The sequence below is a fragment of the Erythranthe guttata genome, chromosome 13 (assembly GCF_056151865.1).
Source record: "Erythranthe guttata isolate IM_541 chromosome 13, IM_541, whole genome shotgun sequence".
NCBI classification, from domain to species: Eukaryota; Viridiplantae; Streptophyta; class Magnoliopsida; order Lamiales; family Phrymaceae; genus Erythranthe; species Erythranthe guttata.
The window spans coordinates 13089492-13113188 of record NC_142545.1 but is presented as its reverse complement, the minus strand read 5'-3'; the positions used below and the strand labels follow the sequence as shown (position 1 = coordinate 13113188).

Below are 23697 nucleotides of genomic sequence, written 5' to 3'. Positions count from 1 at the left end.
CCCTCTTACTTCACAAACTAAACCATCCTTATGGAATGGAACAATGAATTACATTGATTATACGTGTAGCGACGTATTGCGAGTAGAAACAACAAATGCGGCTTGTTATATAATTTTCAATATATATATAATATTCAACTAATATGCACATTATATAACAGAGCCGCCGTTTTTACTAGTTTTTAAAATTTGTCTAGGGCCCGCAATTTCTCATGAACGCGTCTGTCTAGCAAAAAACAAAGTAATACAGAAATCCCCAAAATATAAACTAATCAAAACAACATAGTTTTACAAGACTTTAGGGCTAAAAATAAAACTCTCAACTACTCAATTAAATGCCATAAGAAAATTAAAATCCAGAGGCAAAAATAATAAGTAGAGGTGATCATAGCAAGTCCCTCAGCGTAGTTCTGGGTACTAGATGTGACTTCTCCTACATTTGCCAAACAACAAATAATATGTATGTTAGCCACTAAACTCTACTTTACGGTTTATTGCATTTACCACCCCTGTATTTATCTAATTGCTATTTAAACCCCTCGTGTTATTAATTAACTAGCAAAAACCCCTTATGTTTCCATTTTTTAGCAAATTTTTTTTGGTGCTAATATTAATAACACGAGGAATTCATTAGCAAATCGATATAATACAGGGGTACTAATTAAACACAATAAACTCGTAACTTTAAATTGATGTATATTGTGTCAAATCTAACCTGTTGATCTCGCGTCGTCGTTGTAATAATTCCTCGTTGATCACATTGATGAAGCGGCGTGCCCTTCCCATCATACAAGATAAGCCCACTAAACCTCGGCAGCTCGCACTTTCCGCCCATGAGAATCGGCCTCTGCCAAACGGCCGAAGTCGAATTATGGCTATGCCAAACATCCCTCTTCACAAGCAGAGGCGTCGGCGCTTCTCTCCGACTCCCCATCGTAGTCGTCGCTAATCTCTCCTCCCGACGCGGGCTCCACCGCACCGTCCTCGTCAGCACTGACACCACCGAGCATCGGGCCGGGCCCACACAGGGGCCCGGCCCGGCCGGTGAGTTCTTGCATGGAAGTTCTTGATCGTGAATAAGAACACTCCCCCTTGGTTTTGTACTGGATTTTCTCCAACGGATGATCAAAGCTCCGAATAGGCATAGTCCGACGACTAGGAAAGAAGTGCACGCGAATACTGCGACGACTTTTTGTGTCGAGAGCTTCCATTTGGCCTCCAAGTTCCATAGTAGTGTCTCCATTTAATTAATTACTGCACCAACAAAGAAATGTATGCTATAAGGGGAAACTTCTTTTGTTGGCTACCGAAAAATTGATGATATAGACGTTGCATATTGATATTTGATGATGTGAGAATTTAATTATTCTGTTTTGATGCTTTTCCAGCTTCATGTGAGATCACCGACGGAATTATTGTGGATGGGCCTTCATAATATATATATATATATATATATATATATATATATATATATATATATATATATATATATATATATATATATATATATATATATATATATATATATGTATATTTTTTATTTGCTTATAATTTTAGCCGTTGGAAATTAATGAGTCACCGTTTTGCAAGTGTTATGAACTCACGGGTTACACAAGAACTAACTTAAAACTGCAAAAAAATAAAAAACACACTTTAGTATTAATGAATTGGATTCATGTTTTAACCTCATCAGGTATCCCTATTCTTGTAACTAGTCACAATGCTAGCTGAATTTTGCAACCAATCAAGAAATAATCAAGAATTAATTATCTACCCCTTTCAAGATATAATTACCGAATTTCGCAAACATGTCGATTTATTTTCTCACTTAAACCTCTATAAATTAATCCATTTTTCTATAAATTTAATGAAATATTAAATTATTAATTTAAAAAGTCAACACGTAGTCACCAAGTCGAGATTGGAAGAAATTATTATTTAAGCGATAATAATAATTTATTGAGGTTCTGCTCTACACGTCAATTGTTTAAAAAACAAAATAGTGGGTTCATCTATATATACAAATATACTATATATACAAATATACAATTTAATGATATATTTTTTTTTTGAAGAAGAGATATATTATTAGGCGATGTTCGCCAAAATCATTGGAAGGATATCACCTTCAATACAATCATGGCCAAATAGTTTAGCAATAGCATGGGCCATATGGTTACCCGAACGCTTAACAAAAGTAAATCGACATAAACTAAAATAACTTGCAAGGGATAAACAATCCTCTATGTAAGCCCCAAATGAAGACGTGGAATTTCTTTTGTCCCGCAGCACCGTCATCACCTGGAGATTATCACCTTCGATCACAACATTCTCCCATCCCATTGCCCTAGCTTTAGATATTGCTCGTAAGACCGCATGAGCCTCCCCGTTAACAGCACGGGGACGCCCGTTAATCTTAAAAGCTCCCCACCATAGACATTGCCCTCTTGCATCACGAGCTACGCACCCTATAGAATAGTAGTTCACTCCTTTCGGAAAAGCCGCATCAACATTAATTTTCACCACACCATGCTCAGGCGGTTGCCAATGTGACGGATGCGTAAAGGGACGACCTAAGACGGGATTATGTTGGCCCTGCTTATAATTCCCCAAGAAAGATTTACACCAACTTATTACCTCTCCATTCAGCATACCCTCTTCACCATGAGATTCACGATTCCACAACTCCCATAATTTCCACATAATAACAACTGCTAGACAAAAATCATCAAGGCCCAGCTTCTGGTGGAGATAATCTACCCACTGCCAATTGGTCATTAATACATCCATAGAGAGGCAACAAAATGGATGGACCTGCCAAATGGCTTTTGTACCACTACATGAGAATATAATGTGGAGAAAAGACTCAAATTTTGCACCACACTTGCGGCAACTAGGGTCCACCTCGATTTTTCTTCGGAAAAGCTCCAACTTGGTGGGGAGGATATTGGAGCACACTCTCCAAAGAAAAATCTGAACTTTCGGAGGGACGTTAAGCTTCCAAATCATTTTCCAGTTAAATTTGATAACTCCACTAGTCGACGACGAGTCCAACCGCCCATAATGAGTCGCCCCGGTGATTGATGAAAGAACATGATGGTAGCAAGAACGTACTGTGAACTTTCCGTGATTTGTAAATCGCCACACCCAACGATCTTCTGCAAGTACGCTGCCGATAGGGACCTCGAGAATGCGGTCTTTGTCCACGGACCAAAGATATTTATCAATACAGCCTATGTCCCATGAGTGTGAGATTGGGTCCATTAGATCCGACACCTTATCCGGGAAGGGAGAGTGGATCGGTCTCTTAGTAAAGACCTTGAGTTGGCCATTATCCAAGAGCCACGGATCCGCCCAAATAGAAGTCGATAGACCATTTCCGATTCTCTTCCTCATCCCAGACCGTACAAAATCCCGAACCAACCAAATACTTCGCCACGTAGCGGAGGGTCGCCCACCAAGATCAGCCGAAAGAAACTCACTGGGAAAGTATTTCGCTTTCATAATTCGAGTCAACAAAAGATTAGGCTGAGTCATTAACCTCCACGCTTGTTTTGAGAGCATAGCTATATTGAAGCTCAACAAATCACGGAATCCGAGCCCGCCAGAATCTTTAGCCGTGCACATCTTTTTCCAAGCAATCCACGCCATTTTCCGCGTCTTTCCGTTCCCCCACCAGTACCGCTGAATTGCCATATCCATTTCCCGAATGAGCCCACGAGGAAGCAGAAAACAACCCATGATGTAAGATGGAATAGCTTGAAGGACCGCCTTGATTAAAACTTCTTGGTTGTTGCTTGCATATGGAGTGTTCAAATTTTTTTTTTTTTACTCAATGAGAATTATATAGACTCATGGTTTCTTTTAATTAACTAGTCTTTTCTCTATTTTTTGGGATAAAACTTTTGACCAAGTATTAAGAAGGATTTCTATTATAATAAATTCCCACTTGATAATATGATAGCATAAATGTGGCTTCACCCCCGATATAAAATGGTCTTTTCAGCATGGCACGGTTGAGGCATGGATCCCTATGAACGAACAACTTGCTTTACTGCCCCCAAAGTTGGGGTGTAAATTTTTCGAGTTCGAGTCAAATTTGGCAAGATCGAGCTCGAGCTCAAATCGAGTCGAGTCTGTCGAGCTCGAACTTGAGCTCAGCTCATCTTATATTTTTGTTTTTTTATTTAATTTTTAAATAATATTAATATTAATTTTTATTATAAATTATTTATATAAAAAATAAAAAAATGCAGAATAAAACATTAATATGTAAATTTTTTTAACGTATATGTATATATTAGTTATTTTTATATTAATAATATATATAAAAGTTTGTGAGTCGGCTCGTGAGTTTATGAACAGCTAAAGATGTGCTAGAACTCAAGTTTTTGTCGAGCCAGCTCATGAGCCGGCTCGACTCATTTACACCCCTACCCCAAAGTGGTCTAGTTGGTAGAGTATGGTCTAGTTTAGTTGAGGAGATTAGCCATGATATTTAACTAAATAATTTAATCTTGTTTGATATTTGATAAACCCAATAACTTTTCGAATTGACCCCATATATTATGTTATTATCTGTTATTTTGCTTTTTAGGGAGTTTTTTTTTTTTTTTTTTGGTGTGACGTCCCAAGATCCGATAAAATAATCAGATTTTCATTAGATTATTTACTTATCTCATTTAATCTTATCTTGACAATCAACGAGGTCAAATAATACATAATTATATTAATTGATTGAACTTCATATTTTATTTCCAACACTACAATTTATAGGCCAAACTCGTCAAACATAGTAGTCAGTGCTATTCACATATCTTGAGTCAGTTGTGAAAAATTGTATAAGAACGAAATTTATATCTAGTGTAAATCATATTTGTTAAAATAAATTAACATTGAAAAAATAATTATTAAACTAAAAAAAAAACATGAAAAATTACAACAAATGGCAAAAATAAAGTTTAATGAATAGAACTTAGAATTGTAAGGACAATCCAATTCACTTAATTGAAATTCATTTTGACAGAAAGATTTCAAATATTACTACAAATAGAAGAAAGAAAATAAGGTTTTCGAAACCTAAACAATGTTGTCGAAAAAAAAAAATAACCAATGATCTTCAACTCTGAAATTGTTGAGTTCTTTCTAATTTGTCGTTTCGCTTTCGATAAGTGTGACCACGCTTCAGTTATAACGATGAAATAAAGGGCAAGGTAGTCATAATAAGCATGTCTGAGAAAATAATCAAAAGACTTTTAGCAAATTATATATTAGCATGTTATGTTCCTTAACTAGATAGTAATGTCAATAAGAGGGTGTTTGGCTAAGCTTATTTTAAACAGCTAATAAGTTTTTACATCTGATAAGATGTTTTTAGAGCTGATAAGCTGTTACATCTTATTTTAGGATTAATTTTTAGAGTGTTTGGATAATGAGTTTATTTCCTATTTTTACTCATTATAAGATCTTAAATAAAAAGGTGGGGTAGAGGTACTTATTTAAAAAGATCTTATTTGATCTCCAACAGCTTATTTAAAAAAAATTAAGATCTTTTTTTAAAAATTTACCAAACACTTTGGAAGAGCTTATAAGTTCTAAAACATCTTATAAACTCCTTTTAACATCTTATAAGCTTAGCCAAACACTCATTATAAGTAAGAATTGTAACCATTTCCATTTTTCCTTTTCTTTAATTTAGTAAAAGTAAAAATATTATTTGATAAGTTTATTTAATTTTTAGTTAAAATTGAATTTTATTGGAAGTATGTAGTATTTTAAAATATAAAGGCTCTTTATATGTGATTAGATCTAAATACAGGAGTGGGGGTATTGTAATTAACTCACTATATGCTCAAGATTAAAAGTAAAATTTTAAAAATTCAATAAGAAAAAAATGAACTACTCTTATTTTTGCTATTAAAATTAAAATAATAATTTTTTTATTGATTTCAGTCAAATAATATTTATGTTTTAATTTACTTAAAAAGTTAAAATTACATACAATAAACATTTTTCAATTCCAAATACTTATACAATATACTTTAATCCTTGTACAAAAATATTTAAAAAATATTATTATAGTTATAAAAATAAGGGTAAATTCCATTTTACCCCCTTGTACTTTGGCTGGATATCACTTTACCCCACTGTACTCTCAATTGCACCGATTTGCCCCCTTGTACTTTTGTTCGATATCACTTTACCTCCTGCTACTCTCAATTGATCGATTTGCCCCCTTGTATTTTGGCTAGATATCAGTTTACCCCCTTCTACTCTCAATTGCACCGATTTGCCCCCCTTACTTGAAAAATTGTCTCAATGTGGCCTTCGTCGTTCCTTTGACCTTAACACCGTTTGATTTCAATATAAAATTACTAAAATGCCACCCCTACCAGTTTAAATAATTATTAAAAAATAAAAAAAACAAAAAAAAAATTGTGGCTGGCGTCGTGGACTATGTTTTCTCGTTGTCCTAATTTTTTTATTATTTTCAAACTTAGATCAAACGGTGTTAATGTCAAAGGTCTGAAAACTAACGGCGAGGGCCACATTGAGATAATTTTTCAAGTACATGGGGGAAAATCGATGCAATTGAGAGTATAAGGGGGTAAAGTGATATCGAGCCAACATACAAGGGAGAAAATCAATGAATTGAGAGTAGAAGGGGGTAAAGTAATATCGAACCAAAGTACAAGGGGCCAAATCGATGCAATTGAGAGTACAATGGGGTAAAGTGATATCCAGCCAAAATACAAGGGATTAAAGTGAAATTTACCCTAAAAATAATGAACAATTTGAAAAATAAAATCAAATCAAACGGTTCGTCGCTATCCACATCAAATCAGAATAAAACACAACAAAGGAACATCTGACACAAAAATGTTATTCAGCAAAACAATAACTGATAGCGACACCATCTGCCATTGCCGCCGATCTGCAGCCGACCGCCGACGAAGCTTTGCTGCCACCGTAGTCTGACACGAAGTGAAGAAAACAGAATGCAGTTCCACGCAGCTACTCATTTTCCCGAACCCTGCGCCCGTGTCCATGGAGCTCCAATTTTAAGTGCAACGCCGCCGCGGCAGCCCAAATTACATCTCTCGCCGGCGGCGGCGGCGGCTTCACTTAAACTCAAGAGACTTCCAATCCAATCTCAACTCGAGAATCCCATTTTCGTGGTTTCGCCGACGATATCAAAACCCAGATTGGGGCATCTTCTTTGCGGCAATTCGTCGAACACTTTGACTACAGATCAGAAAAAGAGCTGGATTGAAGTAGTTGGAGAGGCGATATCCACTGCTTTTCCGGTGTGGGTGGCGGTGGGCTGTTTGCTGGGGCTCGTGAGACCTAGCTCATTCAATTGGGTCCAGCCGAAATGGACTGTGATGGGCATCACACTCACCATGCTCGGCATGGGCATGACTTTGACTTTTGATGATCTTCGCGGCGCATTGGCTATGCCCAAGGAATTGTTTACCGGTTTCCTGTTGCAGTATTCGGTAATCTTCACTTGTTATGCTCTTGTTTTCCTTTTTTGCATTTTTTTGGTTGTCTATGTATATAGAATCAAATGTAATGTGAGAATCATAAATTAACCTTTTTGATTGTTCAATAGCAAAGTTGAATTGAAAGCAAGAAAACTTTGTCGTTGAGTTGTGTATTGTGTAGATGGTGAAACATTAAATCTGATATAAGTTCAGTTGGCAACTTTCTGTTGACGATTGATAGAACAATGTTCGATAAAGTGTCCTGAAGATATATTATATACAATTAGGCCCCGTTTGGTTGGGAAAATTATCCATGATTAACTAAATAGTTGAGCTTTGTTGGATGTTTGGTCGACCCGCAAAAATTATGTTATCATGGCTCATCTTGCCTTTTTAAGCATGTCTTTTGTTGGACCTTCCAAGGTCCAATAAAACAATTGGGTTTCATTAGATTATTTTGTTTTATCTTGGCTAATCTTATCTTGGCAACCAAGCGAGACCTTAGGGTATCTGAAGTTGATGACTTTTAGACCATCTAAACAACATTTAGGTAGCAATTTACTTGCATGTACATAATTGTTGCATGCTTTTGTTACCTTGTGGAAATATGGCAGTTTAACTAGAAAGAGGAAATTGACTTGTCGTCTTATTGAAGCTAAGCATTACCTCAGTCTTGCATATAGAAATTTTCATTAAGAAAATCTTTTTAGCCATATTGTTAGTGAATCCTATCACGTAGTAGGCTTTGGTTTCAAAGAGATCAGATGATCTTCCATTCCGTGTTATTTAGACATATGCATGAAGAGTAGAGGTATGAAAATGTAGTCAGCTTATCTAGGAGGACAAAGAAAAAAGTTTACTTCTATTACAATCTGCAAATATGTCGGTGCATTAGTCAGACTCATAATAATATACTTTATTTGAAATAGTTGTATGAAACAATATTATACGTACCTATCAGCGACATGAGTTTCATTCAGTTTATATCTTGCATTTCGAAATATTAAGATTCTTTCATATCCATCTCCTATGAACTTGAGGTAATAGGTACTATCGAAACTATGAATTCTGGGTTACGAACAAACTTCTCGCTTTCTCTGTTGGCATGCTTTGTAGAAAATATTTATAAAGTTGCTTGGCAATTTAGACTGGATATGACAATTTAAAAGGAACTATCTTGATCTGCTTACTATTTGAATGAAAAAATCACCAGTTTATGAACTAAGATGTCTTTTTTTTTGGCGAGACCTCCATTCTGCATTTCATAAAACTTGAACGAATATTCTCCTTTGATTTTTAATGCACACTTAGAAGAAGATTTTGATGGCAGGTAATGCCATTATCCGCGTATTTTGTGAGCAGACTCTTAAATTTGCCATCCTACTATGCAGCTGGCCTGATATTAGTGGGCTGTTGTCCTGGAGGTATGTGTTATACAATATATATGTTCGTCTATGTCATCTTATACTAGCCTGCTGTTCTAAAAATGTTCGTTTTTTTTCTTCTTGTATTTCTTTCAGGGACGGCAAGTAATATTGTTACATACATTGCACGGTATGTCGATCTCTTCTGTAGCTGTCTTTAATTGATTGATTATGTTGTCCTGACAAAATATGTCCCGCAGTGGGAATGTGGCTCTCTCTGTGTTGATGACTGCTGCAAGTACCCTTTCTGCAGTGGTTAGTAACTCTTATTTGCTCTTCGGTTTTTCTGAGTTTGAAGATATTTCTATTTTCTTCTGTTTGCAGTGTTTGTATCTGTTAAACTAAAACGTCAAACCCCGTTTCTCGTAGACTAATGTTATAATGCATTTGCAGATTATGACACCTTTTCTCACAGCAAAACTTGCTGGGCAATATGTTGCTGTCGATGCAATGGGTCTGTTCATGTCAACTTTGCAGGTTATATTTCCGTCCTGCAGCCTTTCTTGCTGTTTAACTTAATTTCTGTATATACGTACTAGTAACGATGCATTTGCACGTGGTTCATATAATTTCTTTAAATTATTTATATGTTCTCTATAATTTAATTAAAAGAAAAAAAAAGCTCCAAACCTTCAAAGTCGAAACGATATCTTGAATCTGTCAGGTTGTGCTTCTTCCAGTATTAGCTGGTGCATTTCTGAATCAATACTTTCAAGGATTCGTTAGAGTTGTTAGTCCGTTAATGCCGCCTATAGCTGTAGCAACAGTAGCAGTTCTTTGCGGGAATGCAATCGCTCAGAGTTCGTCTGCAATTCTCCACTCCGGCCAACAAGTGGTCCTAGCTGTTGCTCTTCTTCACACATTCGGGTTTTTCTTCGGTTACGCACTTTCAAGAACGCTTGGGATTGATGTTTCCTCTTCAAGAACTATTTCCATTGAAGTTGGCATGCAGGTCAATATTCTCATTTTTTTGTCATCCCAAAAAAATCGAAATTCCATTTTCTGGAAACATGAGATAAGGCAGCAATTACTATGAGGTTATTTTAAACTTTGGTTTTAATAATTGAATAATTGTTTTTGAAATTGAGTGCAGAACTCGGTACTGGGAGTAGTGCTGGCCACCCAACACTTTGGGAATCCATTGACTGCAGTGCCGTGTGCCGTTTCTAGTGTGTGTCACTCCATATTTGGCAGTGCTTTGGCCGGAATTTGGAGACGTAGCATTCCTACAAATACTCAAGAGAAAGAAGATTAAGTAAACCGAGTAGTATTTACGTTTATGTTCTTTTTTCAGCCTCTGATATGAACTCTACTACATCTTCTATGTTTTGGTGCTTTTAGTTTTCGAAGACTCAAACAATAATGTATTTAGACGTCGGACCAATAATTTTTATCAATAGGCGAGTTTACAAAAATTTATCAATCGATTCGACGGCATATTATACGCTGTTGCCTGTTTTGTTCTTGTTTCAGTGTCAAGATTCTGATTATTTTATTTATTTATTTATTTTAATTTTTTTGGCTGAGATTTAGGGGTTTTGCTTATTTCTACTTCTGCAAGATTTGGGATTTTCTAATTTCTGGTATATTCTTCTTGTAACATACTGTAGAACCTCGATAAATGAATATTCGATAATTAATAACCTCTCTTAAATAATAACTTATCGTGGTCCCTACTCGGTGAATACGTACTAAATTATTAATCAGATAATTTAATATTTCGTTAAATTAATAGAATTTTGATAGCCCCGACTGTATTAATTTATAGAGGTTTAACTGTATTTTCTTCCTTTTTTCGTTAATTGGAAGAGTTATTATTATCTATATTATAAAATGAAGAAGAAAAAAAATAAATAACTGAAAAATGAAATAAAAAATTTGGCGGGCAAACGAGCAAGGAGAAAGATGATGACGTTGAGAAGTATTAGATGAAGGTCGACGCGAAAGGACAAAGAAGATGACGTTGAGGAATGTCGGCGCGACCGACAAATAAGACAGCATTTGAGTACAATGATTACTAACGAATATTCATCGACAAGTAATCACCGTTACATATCGGTTATTTAAATTTTGCCGTTGCATAACGATTCTTGATTCCGTTAATTATTTGACTCACGATTTTGCGTAAACGGTTCAGAATTCGACATGTGGTAATATTTGATTCGCCCATAATGATTCCATCTAATTTCCCCTTTTTTTTACAAATTATTATATATATGATATGACTTCGTTAAACAATTTAACCATACATTAAAGGATCTTGAAATAATTATGACAATCAACTTATAATACATGTTATATATTATAATGTGCCTACCATATTACAAATTACAACGAAAATGTCAAACTTTTTTTTTCTCTTAAAATTTGTACACAAAATTCTCTTATTACAAGTTGAGATTGAGATCTACTCCAAAATTTCCACATCAAACTTCTCTTATTACCAACAGGTCCAAAATTCCACGTGTCAAACCGCTTCCGTCATCACTAAACTTCCGTTAGCTTCGCCGTTTGTTTTGTCCGTTTATTTTTCAGTTATTGTCCAGAAAGCTGCAGAATGGAACAAAGAGATGAGTCATCGTTAGGTAAAAAATTCCAGAATCTCCCAACAATATTCATTCACGCCCATGCATCCTCTTTTTTTTTAATATAATATTATAATAATCCACCCCCTCCCCCCCCACCCCCCAACCCCACCCTTCATTTTCAAGGCTATAAATTGGAGCCCCCGGTTCTCTATTCTTCCACCACCAACAAAGAAAGCTGAGTTATATTTATATATAAATAATGATGTAGTGAGAGAAAGAGTGAGAGTAGTTTTCATGTCTGCGGCGGCGGCGAAGACAACAACCACGGCGGCAGCGGTGGAAGGATCGGAGGATGCGAAAGAATTGGGGAAGAAGGGCGGCGGCGGCAAGAAGGGGAGCGGCGGGCATCACTCGCGTATCTTGAGAAAAAGCAGCAAGTAGCTGATATCAGAAGTACAAGAGTGGCTTGCCCCTTCGGAGATGGCGATTGGCGCCCCCGCTCTAACAAATCCATTTTTTTCTTTTTTCTATTTTTCTGTTCGGCTTAAAAGTAGAAGGTTATTTATTAAGTTGGATTTGTTAAATGCTGCAGCTGGTGATCAGACATCGGTTTATTATTAACCGTTGACCTGCATACTATTACATACAAACTAGGTGTAGCATCTCAAATATATGTACGTTGTTATTTTTTAAATTGTATAGGACTATATACAATTTGGACCATTGAGATAGAGAATGTGTGATATTTGGCCCTTAAAGTATCAAATGTAACACTTAATTTACTTTATTAATACATTCAATTATAAAACTCTGATTTTTATTGACACAGCATTTTATTTTATTATAATGTCCTTCCAACCATTATATATATAAAGACGGATATGTAATAATATTTAGTTATAAATCCTCTAAAATTTCAATTTCATTATATGATTAATAAAATAATTAATTTTGTGGATTTTTTTGTATTTTTCTTCCAATATTTATTTATTTATTTTATTTTCATTAATAAAATAATAACAATAAATTTGGTATTGTACATGCATCAAATTATAGATTTTTTTAAGTGAGATGTATTGGTTGTAATTTATTTCGGAGGATATATATTATGGTTGCAATGTACATAAACACTCGCATGATTTATAAAGGATATATATTATATGGTTGCAATGTACATGAGTACTCGCATGATTTATAAATTCGAATATTTACACTAATAATGAAAGGAAAGTAAAAAAAATAATTGAAATTATACTAAAAACTCATATTTCTTAAAAATTAGAATTTTTGGAATGATAAAATTAATTGTAAAGATGATGAGATTAAGATTTTCTTGTAAATTCATCATTTATTTAAACAAGGGAGCACACCAGAAATCAGGGTGATTGAATAAATATATAAATTTACATAATACATTTATTTATAGATCAATGATGAACTAACTGCTACTATACAGAGGGGGCTATAAACTAGAAGATAAATAAACGTAAAAGAAAACAGCCCGCTCTTCTTACAAACAACGTAGAATCGCCCAAGATTCACAACTATCATCACTCACCCGCAATGCAGTTACACTTTCCAGCATCCCTTCTCCATACAAAGTCGTTCGAGACTCTCTTCACCTAAATATCATGTGCAATGACATAAACGCCCCCGTTAAGTTAAGACAGCCCGACCTGAACGACACCAACCTCTCGGTGAGGGGTGACAGCAGTGGGCCCCGCTGCAACAAACTGAGACTGAATTTGGAACAGTTTGCCGTCAATAGCAATTTGATTATTCATAATGCCGGATTTTGCTTGCGAATGGTAATACGGGTTGCTATTTACGTCGAAGCCCATCACTCCAGGGTTCGATTTAAAAGGTGTGTGGTGAGGTTGTACTTTATAGTCCATGTCGATACTCGTGCCGTTTATTGATTTAGCTGGCATCGTGTACTGCTTCGACTCTTGTTTGACTTGAGATGCTTCCGTCTCGGATTCTGCCCTATACTTGTCTTGATTATTATTATTATTATTATTCCCCAAGTTATTCCTGAATAAACAATGTGGATATATTATTTGAGGTCGAAGGATAGCATTCTGAACGTATGCCCTTCCATCGTGAGATTCATTCGAAGCTCTGGCATTCTCACACGGTAAAACTGGTCCTACTGTTCTTCCAGACTTGGCTTCAAAGATAAAGGAAAGGTTATTTATTATAGCAGGTGAAAGAAAAAGATAAATATCTTTAATTCAACAATCGTGACGGTGCTATAATGAAATAATAAGCATGTCTCTGGGGTACTAAATTCAATATGAAATAATTAGCATTTTAACAGGATTTGGTTAATTTCATTCGACAAGCTACGCCTACTAACAAGAACAGAGAGTGAATAACTCAATGTAAGAATTTTTCTGTACCATTAGCATTAGGCATGCGGGGTGGTGGTGGCCGTGAAACCTTTGATATATCTCCGGAAATGGCAAATGTCGACATTTCTCCTGTAATTTTCCGGTTATCAAATGCAGAATTGTTTGGTTGTGCTTTCGGAGGAATGGTACATGAGTTTACAGTAGACCTGCATAAATGCAAAAACGACGGCCAAATACTGTTCACTTCCGCTATAAGAAATCTACGTTTTTACTTCTACTCTATGTCGATATATAAATATATGCATGGGTAATAATTAATAACACAAACAGCTATTAAAACGGTTGTTGAAGCAATTAAGAGGCCAAAAACGATTTCAAGGCTGCATCACGTAGTCTTTCATAGCAGTAAAAAGCTTATAGATCAAGATAAATCTTAAGCTGGAATGAAGTAGATTAGAACTTATCAAACAACATTTCTTGGAATCTCTTTCCATTCCATAAACAAAATTTTATTTGATCAATTAGTATTTTTTTATTGAAATCCCATAATAGCATGACTCGACAAACATTGAGTTATTTGTAATTTTTCATTACTGTAGAAGCTTATCGGCAAAATTAATAGTATAAGAAACCAAAAGCAGCCAAATCAATACCCCAAAACCTCACCAAAAAATAAAGTACGAGTTCAAATTGAGAAGTTAAAATAAAAATCTAACCTTGGAAGAGAAACATGCTTTCTCTCGGGAGGAATCACGGGCCCACTTTTCCCAACATTTTCCTCAAGATAAGCAAATTGCTTCTTGAAATGTCCAATGGCACTGTATAACATGAAAAACACCATACGATGTGAGAACCATTTCACAGTTGAAACTGACAAGGATAGGCTAGAATAGAATAGATCAAAACCTAGGATAGAGAAAGCTCGTGCCACCATTTCCGGCCATGTAGTCCTTCAACAGTTGAGGATGATATTCTAATACTTCCCTAAATATTAACTCCCTGATGTCTTCCTTTGTCACTCTCCTTCGTTCAAATTCAAATTCCAGCTTCGAGATTTGCTGACAAGATGGCTCCCTCTCAATTTTAGCCAGCCCCCTGAAGTACGGATCAGCTAATGCCTAGTAATCAAATAAACCAAAATCAGTACAAGATGATAAAGTAATCGATAAATCCATTAGTGATGGAAATACATATTCAGGCACAAAATAGTACCTCTTCAGCACTAGGACGATCCTTTGGATCAAATGCCAACAACCTTTCCAATAACTTAAGAGCCAGAGGATCAGAATTTGGAAACTTCTTAGCAAAAGCCACTGGGTGCTTTTTCCCCAGGTTCATTAAATATTTCCTTGCCTTTTCGTTACGGACCTGCATTAAGGACACGATAATTAAGCCATACCTTGGAAAATATTAAGCACAACAAAAACACTTGAGGACAGTGACGAGTTAGTACTCCAGAAATTGTGTCCGATGCGGGTGTCCCGAGAAGATCAGTGATCAGATCCAACTGATGCACAATACTTTTACCAGGAAACAATGGCTTCCCCGTCAAGACTTCAGCAAAGATACAGCCTATGCTCCAAATATCAATAGCAGGAGTGTACTGCAAGAAATTACATACAGTAAGTACATGAGACGGATTCAAAAAAAAAAAAAAAAAACAAGAAAAACCCTGGAGGAAAATTATGCAACCTGCCACAATTACCTCTGCAATAGAAATATCAACTTCCAGGAGAGTTCAATTGTCCTCCCTGAACAATAATCTACAATCACTCCTCATTTAAGGTACTTTATAAATACATTCATTTTTTTGTTAAAATAATCAAGTAGTTATTCGACCCACCGACAATGAGCTTCAATGTCACCAAATACTAAGCATAAAAGGAAGTCCTAATGCTTTCCTACTTTCACTTGAAAAGGTCGGAAAATACGGAAGGCAATATTGTGATCCCAAGAGGTGATGTAGGGACTATTATTATGGTTTTAAAAAGTGAAATATCTGATAATCCTCCTGTTGTCTAGATAAGAGGAGGATTACTTCCAGTAGTAAATTCAATAAGACCAAAATACCAAATCAGTAGACTAGAAGAGGCTAAGAAGCTTATTATAGCTGTGTGGAAGTTGACGATCCAATTAATTACACCAAAATTTACTACGATACAAGGCTTTATTAATTTACGTACGATTTGAACTAAATACATAAACAAGGATCCTGGCACCTTTCGATCAAACTAAAATTGACAAAGGAGCAAAAGGGAGGACACAACTACATTTCATTACCTTGGAGAAGAAAGATCCACACAACTCAGGAGCTCTATACCATCTTGTAGCAATATAATCCTGCAGGTGACACATAAGATTAGGTCTGAAATTTACATTCAGAGATGACGAACAAGAATACATAATGACCTAAGCCATCAGTGGGATGACAAAGGTACCAGACATGTAATAAATTGCAAGGTTTAGAACTTACCGTCCAAAAAGTTGTTGTTGGAGTGTCATTGAATGCTACTCTTGCTAGTCCAAAATCACATATTTTAAGTTTGCAATTGGCATTTGCCAATATGTTCTTTGGCTTAAGATCTCGGTGATACACATTAGCTGAAATAGAATGGCGGTCAATGAGAGTAAGAAACGGAACACATCCACACAAAGGATTTCCAAGATCAAAATGTGAGAAACCAAAGCAACTAACTATGAAAGAAATAGTGTAGCCAATGCTGATAATAACATCCTTATTATTTACCTGTATGCATATATTTCAGTGCCCGTAGCATCTGATAGAGAAAAAATCGATGATGCTCGTGTGTCAAGTCATCATTAGCTTTTATAACTTGATGAAGATCAGACTCCATAAGCTCAAAAACGACATAGATGTCTTTAAAGTCACGTCTAGAGGGTGGCAGGATGATCCGCTTGATTTCAACAATATCAGGATGGCGCAAAAGGCGGAGCAACTTGATTTCGCGCAAAATCCGGATAGCATCAGACAAATGCTCAAAAATGTCAGTTATTTTCTTTATCGCTACTTTTCCACCGGTATGTGTGTCAATTGCAGCACAAACAACTCCATAGCTACCCTTTCCAATAATTTCCAGAATTTTGTATCTATTGGCATCTCCATAGTCGGTAAAAAACTCTGTCTCCTTAGGTATCTGCAGCAAAGTAAATTACAGTGTGGTGATCAAAATGAATACCATATGTACACTTGAAGGGTATAGATGGTTCAAAAAGTTCAGAAATTCAACATGCCAATACTCATTTGACACTATTCTTTCACATTCAAACAAATTTAACTCAAAAATCAGATCTGAAAAAATCTCAAATATCCAAATTTTGTGGAATATAAAACTTATTAAAAATATATTAGAAATATATGAATACAAAATAATAAGCTATAAACTCCACCAAAAGGAGTGGTAGCTTAACAACAGCTGTTCATGCAAAGTGAATCAGCTCAAAACCATAAAATGAACCAGGATGCTAATTCTAAAAGAAGAAAAGATCATGAACAAAACAACAAATTACTACTAAATGCAAGGTTTGATCTTCAATTTATCTTATCCATCTTGGTTCAAATGTGATTGTAGGTAATTTGCCACGTTGAACCTTCTATAAGCAGGTAATCAAACTGGTGTTTAGTAAAACTTTTCAATCGCAAATATCAAAATTCCTATTGGACATAACTTCAAGAGAAAAAAAAAACAGTTTTTTTCCAACTTCAAGATTTTCCATCATCTTCCTCGTGTTCTTGAAGACGATGCAACGCCAAACAAATTGAAAAAAAAAAATCGAATTTATCATAACTGCAGTCATGAGTTATATTTTGCAACCGATAACTATTACAGAAGTTTGTGGAGGATATCATCAACCGATAAAGAAAAAAAAAATTAAGATTCGTAATACAAAAAGCAAAGTTCTCTCCTTCACCAAAAGCAAAAAAAAGCAAATGAAAGATATAATAAAAACACAGAAATAAAACTAATAACAGAAAAATCAGCAAACCTTCTTCGCTTGATCCTGTAGCTGCATGATTCCGGTTGGTTTTTTTTTTTTTTTTTTTTCTAAATTACTCTCAGTAAAAACGTTTAGTCGTCCTCGTTCCACGATCCGATCAGATCAGATCAGATCAACAAAACTATCAGCAACCTCGAACAATCAATTCACAACAAATCGACTAGAAAAAAAAGGGGGGAAATGGAATTTTGCATCAGCCGGCGGCTACAAGTGCACTGCACCTCAACCACCACAACCACCACCGCGAAACCTACACTCCTCCCCAAAATTAATTCTCACAAATTACCACTTCAGTTAAGAGAAAATCGAGAAAAAAAAAAAAAAAAAAGGAATTGTGCAGCTCGGAGAACAGAGGGTAGTCGTAATTAGGGTTTGGAGATGTGAAGAAAAGAGGGGACCGGAAATTACAGAAGGGAAAGAGGAAGGAAAATTGATGAGGCCAAGAGTTATTTTATAGAAATCAAAAAGTATTGTTTGTGTGGCTTTGCGTGTTTTGGGAATTTTCTTTTTGAACTGTCTTTTTTCCTTTTTTTTTTTTTTTTTATTATAATAATAATTATTATTATTTTATTATATATATATTTTTTAAATATTATTACAAAAAACTCCTAAATCGCGGATCGAGAGATTATATTCCAAACCTTTTTTTATTTTATTTTTAGATTGTGATAATTGTAAGGATAAAAAAAAAATTGACACTTTATTTTTCAAATTCTTCTTCTACAACACATTTTTCTAGCAACTTTAAATATGATTTGATCACTAGAGTATATTTTGTCTCGTCTAAATTTTTAAGCAAACATTATTTTTATTCTTAAATTATTCTCTCAAAACATATTTTCTAAAAGAAAATGCTCTTTACGGTTTAACTATTGCTATTTACCGTTCAAAGCAAAAAACAGTTTATCTCTCTAAAACCCCTAAAATTCGAAATTCTCTCCAAAACCACCCCATTCCAAAATTTTCAGAAATTTTTTTTTTTTTTCGAAAAACATCGAATTCAACCAATTTCAGGGCTTGGGCTTCGATTTTTTCAGGTAATTTCAACACCTACATGTGTTATATGCAATGGGTAACTCGATTTTGCAACCAATTTCATGTTTAAAAGCCCTACAAATCGATTTATAGGGCTTTGAAATTTTTCGGACATATTGACCAAACGCCCAACCCGGGCGCCGGTTGCATGAACGGACGCCCAAAGTGGGCGTCCGTTCATGCAGCCGGCGCCCGGCTTGGGCGTGGAATGACTGCTTGAACGCCCGGTTTGGGCGTTTCCCGGGCGAACCGGCGCCCGGTCCAGACGCCGGTTCGGCCGGGAAACGCCCAAACCGGGCGTTCGATTTATTTATTTATTTATTTATTTATTTTTTTTTTGATTTAAAAGAAATATTTTTTTTCTGAATTAAAATAAGTTAGTAAATTTAATATAATTTAGTTAATTCAATGAAATTATAATAATTTTATGTTTACAGGATGTCTAATTGGGCGAAAAAATTCGGACTGGGAAAAGGGAAAGGACCCCTGATTCGTCCTCCTGCAGATCCGGTGGTGGAGACTACTGCGGAACGGGAGGGAAGGACACATAATAGAAATGTTACTAGTTCTAAACGTCGTGGGGAACGCACTGGTGCTTTTGTACCCCCACGTACGATGATTGAGGAGGAGACAGAGACAGAGGCCGAGCAGGAGATGGATGCACACATGGATGCATATATGCATCCGCAGGAGTACGAGTACGACCCACAACTACGCTTTCAGCAGAAGTATCAGTTTCCGGTGCCGGATTTTCCATCCGATGACGATTACGAGGATGTTCCGACTCCGACTCCGCCTCCTGTCCCGATGGGTGGTACTTTCGATGGTTCTAATCCTGTCTCGAGGTCCCGTACCGCTCCGAGAAAAAAACTTCCTTCTCGACCTTGGATGTTGACTGGTGAGACACCCGGTGGACCTAAATACGCTCACTTGATTCCGAGTTTTGGAGCGCATATTGCCTACGACATTTGGGAGGGAAAGGTAATACTTATTAATATTAATAAATTTTGTTTATAATATTTACACTTGATTGTGGTATACTTATATATGAATATATCTTTAACAGGGTCGACATATGGTTAAATTACGGTCGCACGCGAAGTGTACTTGGCCAGGCCCCGACGACGATGATTGTGTCTCACTACTGGAGAGTACGGGCTTGTATCACTTGCGTGATTGTTCGCTGCCTCAGCACAATAACCCACTAATTGAGGCTTTTATTGAGAGGTGGCAGCCAGACACCAACAGTTTTCACATGCCATTCGGTGAGATGACAATCACCCTCCACGACGTGCATTTCATCATGGGTTTGCGAGTTAGTGGAATTCGCCCTAACGTTTGGATGGATAAGGCCGACGCGATCCAGCTTGGTGCGAGAGCTTTCGGAGTCGACCCCGCACTTATGGAGCATTGGTGGTATGGTGGCGGACCCCGGTTAGATGATTTGGAGGTGAAATATGGCGACAATTCTACCTTTCCTTCCGCGTATCGAGTACAAGCATATATTGCATACTTGCTCGGAAAGTTGTTGTTCGTGGATAAGAGTGGATCGAAGGTCAGAGCAGATTTTTTCCCACTGTTAGAGGAAATCAATCTGATTCGCGAGTATTCTTGGGGTTCGGCTACATTGGCCTATCTGTACCGACAGTTGGGCATGGCTACGCGAGCTGAGGCGGCGCAGATTGCTGGATGTCTGACACTATTAGAGGTATTATTATTATTATTATTATTATTATTATTATTATTATTATTATTATTATTATTATTGTTGTTGTTGTTGTTGTTGTTGGTGTTGCTGTTGTTGGTGTTGTTGGTGTTGTTGTTGTTGTTGTTGTTGCTGTTGGTGCTGTTGTTGTTGTTGTTGCTGTTGTTGTTGTTGTTGTTGTTGGTGTTGTTGTTGTTGTTGCTGTTGGTGCTGTTGTTGTTGTTGTTGCTGTTGTTGTTGTTGTTGTTGCTGTTGGTGCTGTTGTTGTTGTTGTTGTTGTTGTTGTTGTTGTTGTTGTTGTTGTTGTTGTTGTTGTTGTTGTTGTTGTTGTTGTTGTTGTTGTTGTTGTTGTTGCTGTTGTTGTTGTTGTTGTTATTAATTATGCCGTATTATTATTTCCCGTACTGTAGTGTTGGATATATGAGTATTTTCCGTGTTTCCGGCCTCCGATGGTTAACGCACATGTTACGGGAGAGCCGTGGTGTAAACGGTGGCAGGTGATACATCATATTCCTAAGGACGAGGATATACTTGTAGATTATCGTAGACGTCTCGATTCGATGCGTCCGTCAGATGTAAGTATCTATGTGTATTATATAATCGTAGACGTCTCGATTCGATACATCATTTTATATTAATTATGCTTATTAATATATGTGTATTATTAAATGAATGTAGGTGAATTGGACGCCATTTGGATTGAAAGTGGCATCTGAAGTTGGAAAGACGGTTCATCACGGGACTATTCGATGGATGGATACGGTCGAGCCTTATATGCCCGATAGAGTTTTGCGTCAGTTCGGGTTTCGGCAGATTAAACCGGCGGACCCAATTCGTCCGCTAAAAGGTGCTAAGAGGGAGAGAAAAATAGCATCTTACAAGGTTAACTATGAGCCCGACGATCAGATGTGGAGTATCCCCCACACGCACATGCTTAGTCGAGATTACTATGGTCGGAAGGCGCGTCCAGCTTGGGAGTCGGATCCGGAGTATATGTCGTGGTATCTAGACCACACCCACGTCCGTGTAGATCCTAGTACCGAGCCGGTTGAGAGAGCGGAACCATCTGCAGTTCCGGCTATATATGACATCACCCGAGTGTTGCATCCGTACTTCTACGATAACTTGCCTCCTTCTACTATTCCAGGATATCGGCGTATCCCCGATGACTTCTTCAGGACGATCCAGGACATGTGCGCCCCATTCGCTGAGTATCTTCAGTTGGACCGTGCTGATGCTGACGATCGGGATGCAGGACCCTCTCAAGGGCGACATTCTCACCGCAGGCATAGGACGAGGGATACTTAGGTGTTCAGGACCTGATTTTCATTTTTTAAGCTAAATTTATGTTTAATAAAATATGTTGTAACCATAACCTGACTTCCATTTATTAGTGTTCAGGACCTGATTTTCGTTTTTTAAGCTAAATTTATGTTTAATAAAATATGTTGTAACCATAACCTGATTTCCGTTTATTATTATTATTATTATGTTTAATAAAATATGTTATAATAAAATAATAATAATTTCGTTTTTTAAGCTAAATTTATGTTTAATAAAATATGTTATAATATAATAATAATAATAATAATAATAATAATAATAATAATAACATAGTAATATTTATTATAACATCATAATAATATTTATTATAACATCATAACATAATAATAATAACATACAATGTCAATAGTAATACATTCATTCCAACAAAATAAACAAAACTAAATCAAACACTATTAAGAATATCCCACATTTCACGTCGACTCCGCAACGCCTCTGGTAGATATGCAACACTGTTATTGCTATACCTCGCCCACTGTCTATCAAATGGAGGAAGCGGACAATTGTCATTCATCTTCACATACACAAAGTGGCTTCCTGATTCAAGAAATAGTATAGTCATCTCGTAAGATAACTGTGAAACACCTTCGGGAGCCCAAAGTGGTAAATAAGTCTGATTGCCCAAGCTGCTAGCCGACAAGACCAACGCGTTGTAATATGTTGCCACAACCACGCCCACGTCCGTGATAGTCATCCACTTCTCATAGGGTGCTGGTGCGTTGTCCCAATAAGCGACGCTCGCCAACACCCGATACACTAAATTACCACCACCGAAATAATCCTTGAAGAACTCTTCGTGTGTTTTAATACAGTTATAAACATCCATTCTAACATCCATCCAATCATCCTCGTGGTTCTTCACTGCACACGCGACGCTTCGATAACCACAATTACCATCCCCTTGAATGTCCGTCCACGTCACAACCTCCGGAACAAGGCAGAAATGAAGGTGTCGCATCCAAGGGGGTCGGGGAATTTGACCTATTGCGGGTCCACTCACGGTCGATGAACGAGCACGACCACGGCTAGATCTCTCAGAAGATGAACCACGCCCTCTGTTGCCTCGTGATCGTCCTCGTCCTCGTCCTCGTCCAGACTCTTCACCTTCTCCCGGAAATAATGGAAACTCATGCCCTGACAAATCCCTCTGTGTAGAGTTCGTCCGCGGTCTACCTCTCGGGCAGGCTAGTACTGGTGGCTCATTCATTTCCATAGCCCCGGGATGCATTCGTTCAAAAATGACATCTGTCACGTCCGTGATCTCAATTTCTGACCGCTCACGCAAATCATTCATTAACCCTTCTAGCCTGCCAATAGCCTGTGACCTGTGGTCGGGAACAGAACCAACACTTTCATCTAGGGAATCCCCGAATCCCGAAATAAATGTCCTCCAAAAAATGTGGACATCCTCTGCATAAAACACACCACGTCGTGCATTCATCTTTGCACGAATTTCATGTCTGCATGGGAGTCCAAGACATTTCCTCATATAACAGACGCAACCGTCTATATCTTCATCCTTCTCATCGTCCAACATCTGCAAAGCATTATGTGTTACAATTCCACTGGACAATATTTTAAATACGGGCACGTTGATCGTCTGGGCCCGAATCCTCTTTGATTTTGCAAAATCGGCTAGTATCTCGTTAAATTGATCTTTCATCATTGAGTGATACTGTGCCCAAAATGTGTCGAAGCCACCCGTCGACGATTCCAACCATCTCTTCAATGCTCTATGGTTGCTCTCCACCCTAATATGTTTAGAATATGCTATGTTTCAATAAACTACATGACAGTAAGTTA

General features: G+C 36.8%; 4 protein-coding genes across 4 annotated transcripts; 1 reads left to right on the top strand and 3 right to left on the bottom strand.

The window, feature by feature from the left end:
* Positions 1–47: 47 nt before the first annotated feature.
* On the bottom strand, positions 48–1378 carry LOC105957092 (uncharacterized). The gene is made up of 2 exons (XM_012981010.2): positions 716–1378; positions 48–433 (listed from the first exon to the last, which is right to left on the bottom strand). The coding sequence occupies exons 1-2, from the start codon at positions 1241–1243 to the stop codon at positions 386–388; spliced, it is 576 nt and encodes a 191-aa protein (XP_012836464.2). The 5' UTR covers positions 1244–1378; the 3' UTR covers positions 48–385.
* Positions 1379–6831: 5453 nt separating this feature from the next.
* Positions 6832–10437, top strand: LOC105957131 (Sodium Bile acid symporter family). Its single transcript, XM_012981057.2, has 7 exons — positions 6832–7499; positions 8818–8911; positions 9008–9041; positions 9112–9166; positions 9305–9388; positions 9576–9863; positions 10005–10437. Exons 1-7 carry the CDS (start codon positions 6999–7001, stop codon positions 10164–10166), a joined length of 1218 nt encoding a protein of 405 aa, XP_012836511.1. The 5' UTR covers positions 6832–6998; the 3' UTR covers positions 10167–10437.
* A 2349-nt stretch (positions 10438–12786) lies between these two features.
* On the bottom strand, positions 12787–18350 carry LOC105957129 (mitogen-activated protein kinase 15). Its single transcript, XM_012981055.2, has 10 exons — positions 17799–18350; positions 16540–16948; positions 16267–16394; positions 16074–16133; positions 15247–15396; positions 15006–15161; positions 14700–14911; positions 14510–14611; positions 13842–13999; positions 12787–13609 (listed from the first exon to the last, which is right to left on the bottom strand). The coding sequence occupies exons 1-10, from the start codon at positions 17823–17825 to the stop codon at positions 13101–13103; spliced, it is 1911 nt and encodes a 636-aa protein (XP_012836509.2). The 5' UTR covers positions 17826–18350; the 3' UTR covers positions 12787–13100.
* A 3929-nt stretch (positions 18351–22279) lies between these two features.
* On the bottom strand, positions 22280–23431 carry LOC105969458 (uncharacterized). Its single transcript, XM_088812446.1, has one exon. It carries the CDS (start codon positions 23429–23431, stop codon positions 22280–22282), a length of 1152 nt encoding a protein of 383 aa, XP_088668572.1.
* Between the last annotated feature and the right edge of the window lie 266 nt (positions 23432–23697).

What these genes read in the sequence shown, in the direction of transcription:
- LOC105957092 (XM_012981010.2), bottom strand. Translation starts at nt 1,243, where the DNA reads ATGGAGACACTACTATGGAACTTGGAGGCCAAATGGAAGCTCTCGACA. An exon ending in CGACGACGCGAGATCAACAG is followed by an intron (nt 434 to 715) that starts GTTAGATTTGAC and finishes TGGCAAATGTAG; the next exon opens with GAGAAGTCACATCTAGTACC.
- LOC105957131 (XM_012981057.2), top strand. Translation starts at nt 6,999, where the DNA reads ATGCAGTTCCACGCAGCTACTCATTTTCCCGAACCCTGCGCCCGTGTC. An exon ending in GTTTCCTGTTGCAGTATTCG is followed by an intron (nt 7,500 to 8,817) that starts GTAATCTTCACT and finishes TTTTGATGGCAG; the next exon opens with GTAATGCCATTATCCGCGTA. An exon ending in CCATTGAAGTTGGCATGCAG is followed by an intron (nt 9,864 to 10,004) that starts GTCAATATTCTC and finishes AATTGAGTGCAG; the next exon opens with AACTCGGTACTGGGAGTAGT.
- LOC105957129 (XM_012981055.2), bottom strand. Translation starts at nt 17,825, where the DNA reads ATGCAGCTACAGGATCAAGCGAAGAAG. An exon ending in CAACAACAACTTTTTGGACG is followed by an intron (nt 16,134 to 16,266) that starts GTAAGTTCTAAA and finishes TGTCACCTGCAG; the next exon opens with GATTATATTGCTACAAGATG. An exon ending in GTGGATCTTTCTTCTCCAAG is followed by an intron (nt 15,397 to 16,073) that starts GTAATGAAATGT and finishes AATTTCTTGCAG; the next exon opens with TACACTCCTGCTATTGATAT.
- LOC105969458 (XM_088812446.1), bottom strand. Translation starts at nt 23,431, where the DNA reads ATGTTGGACGATGAGAAGGATGAAGATATAGACGGTTGCGTCTGTTAT.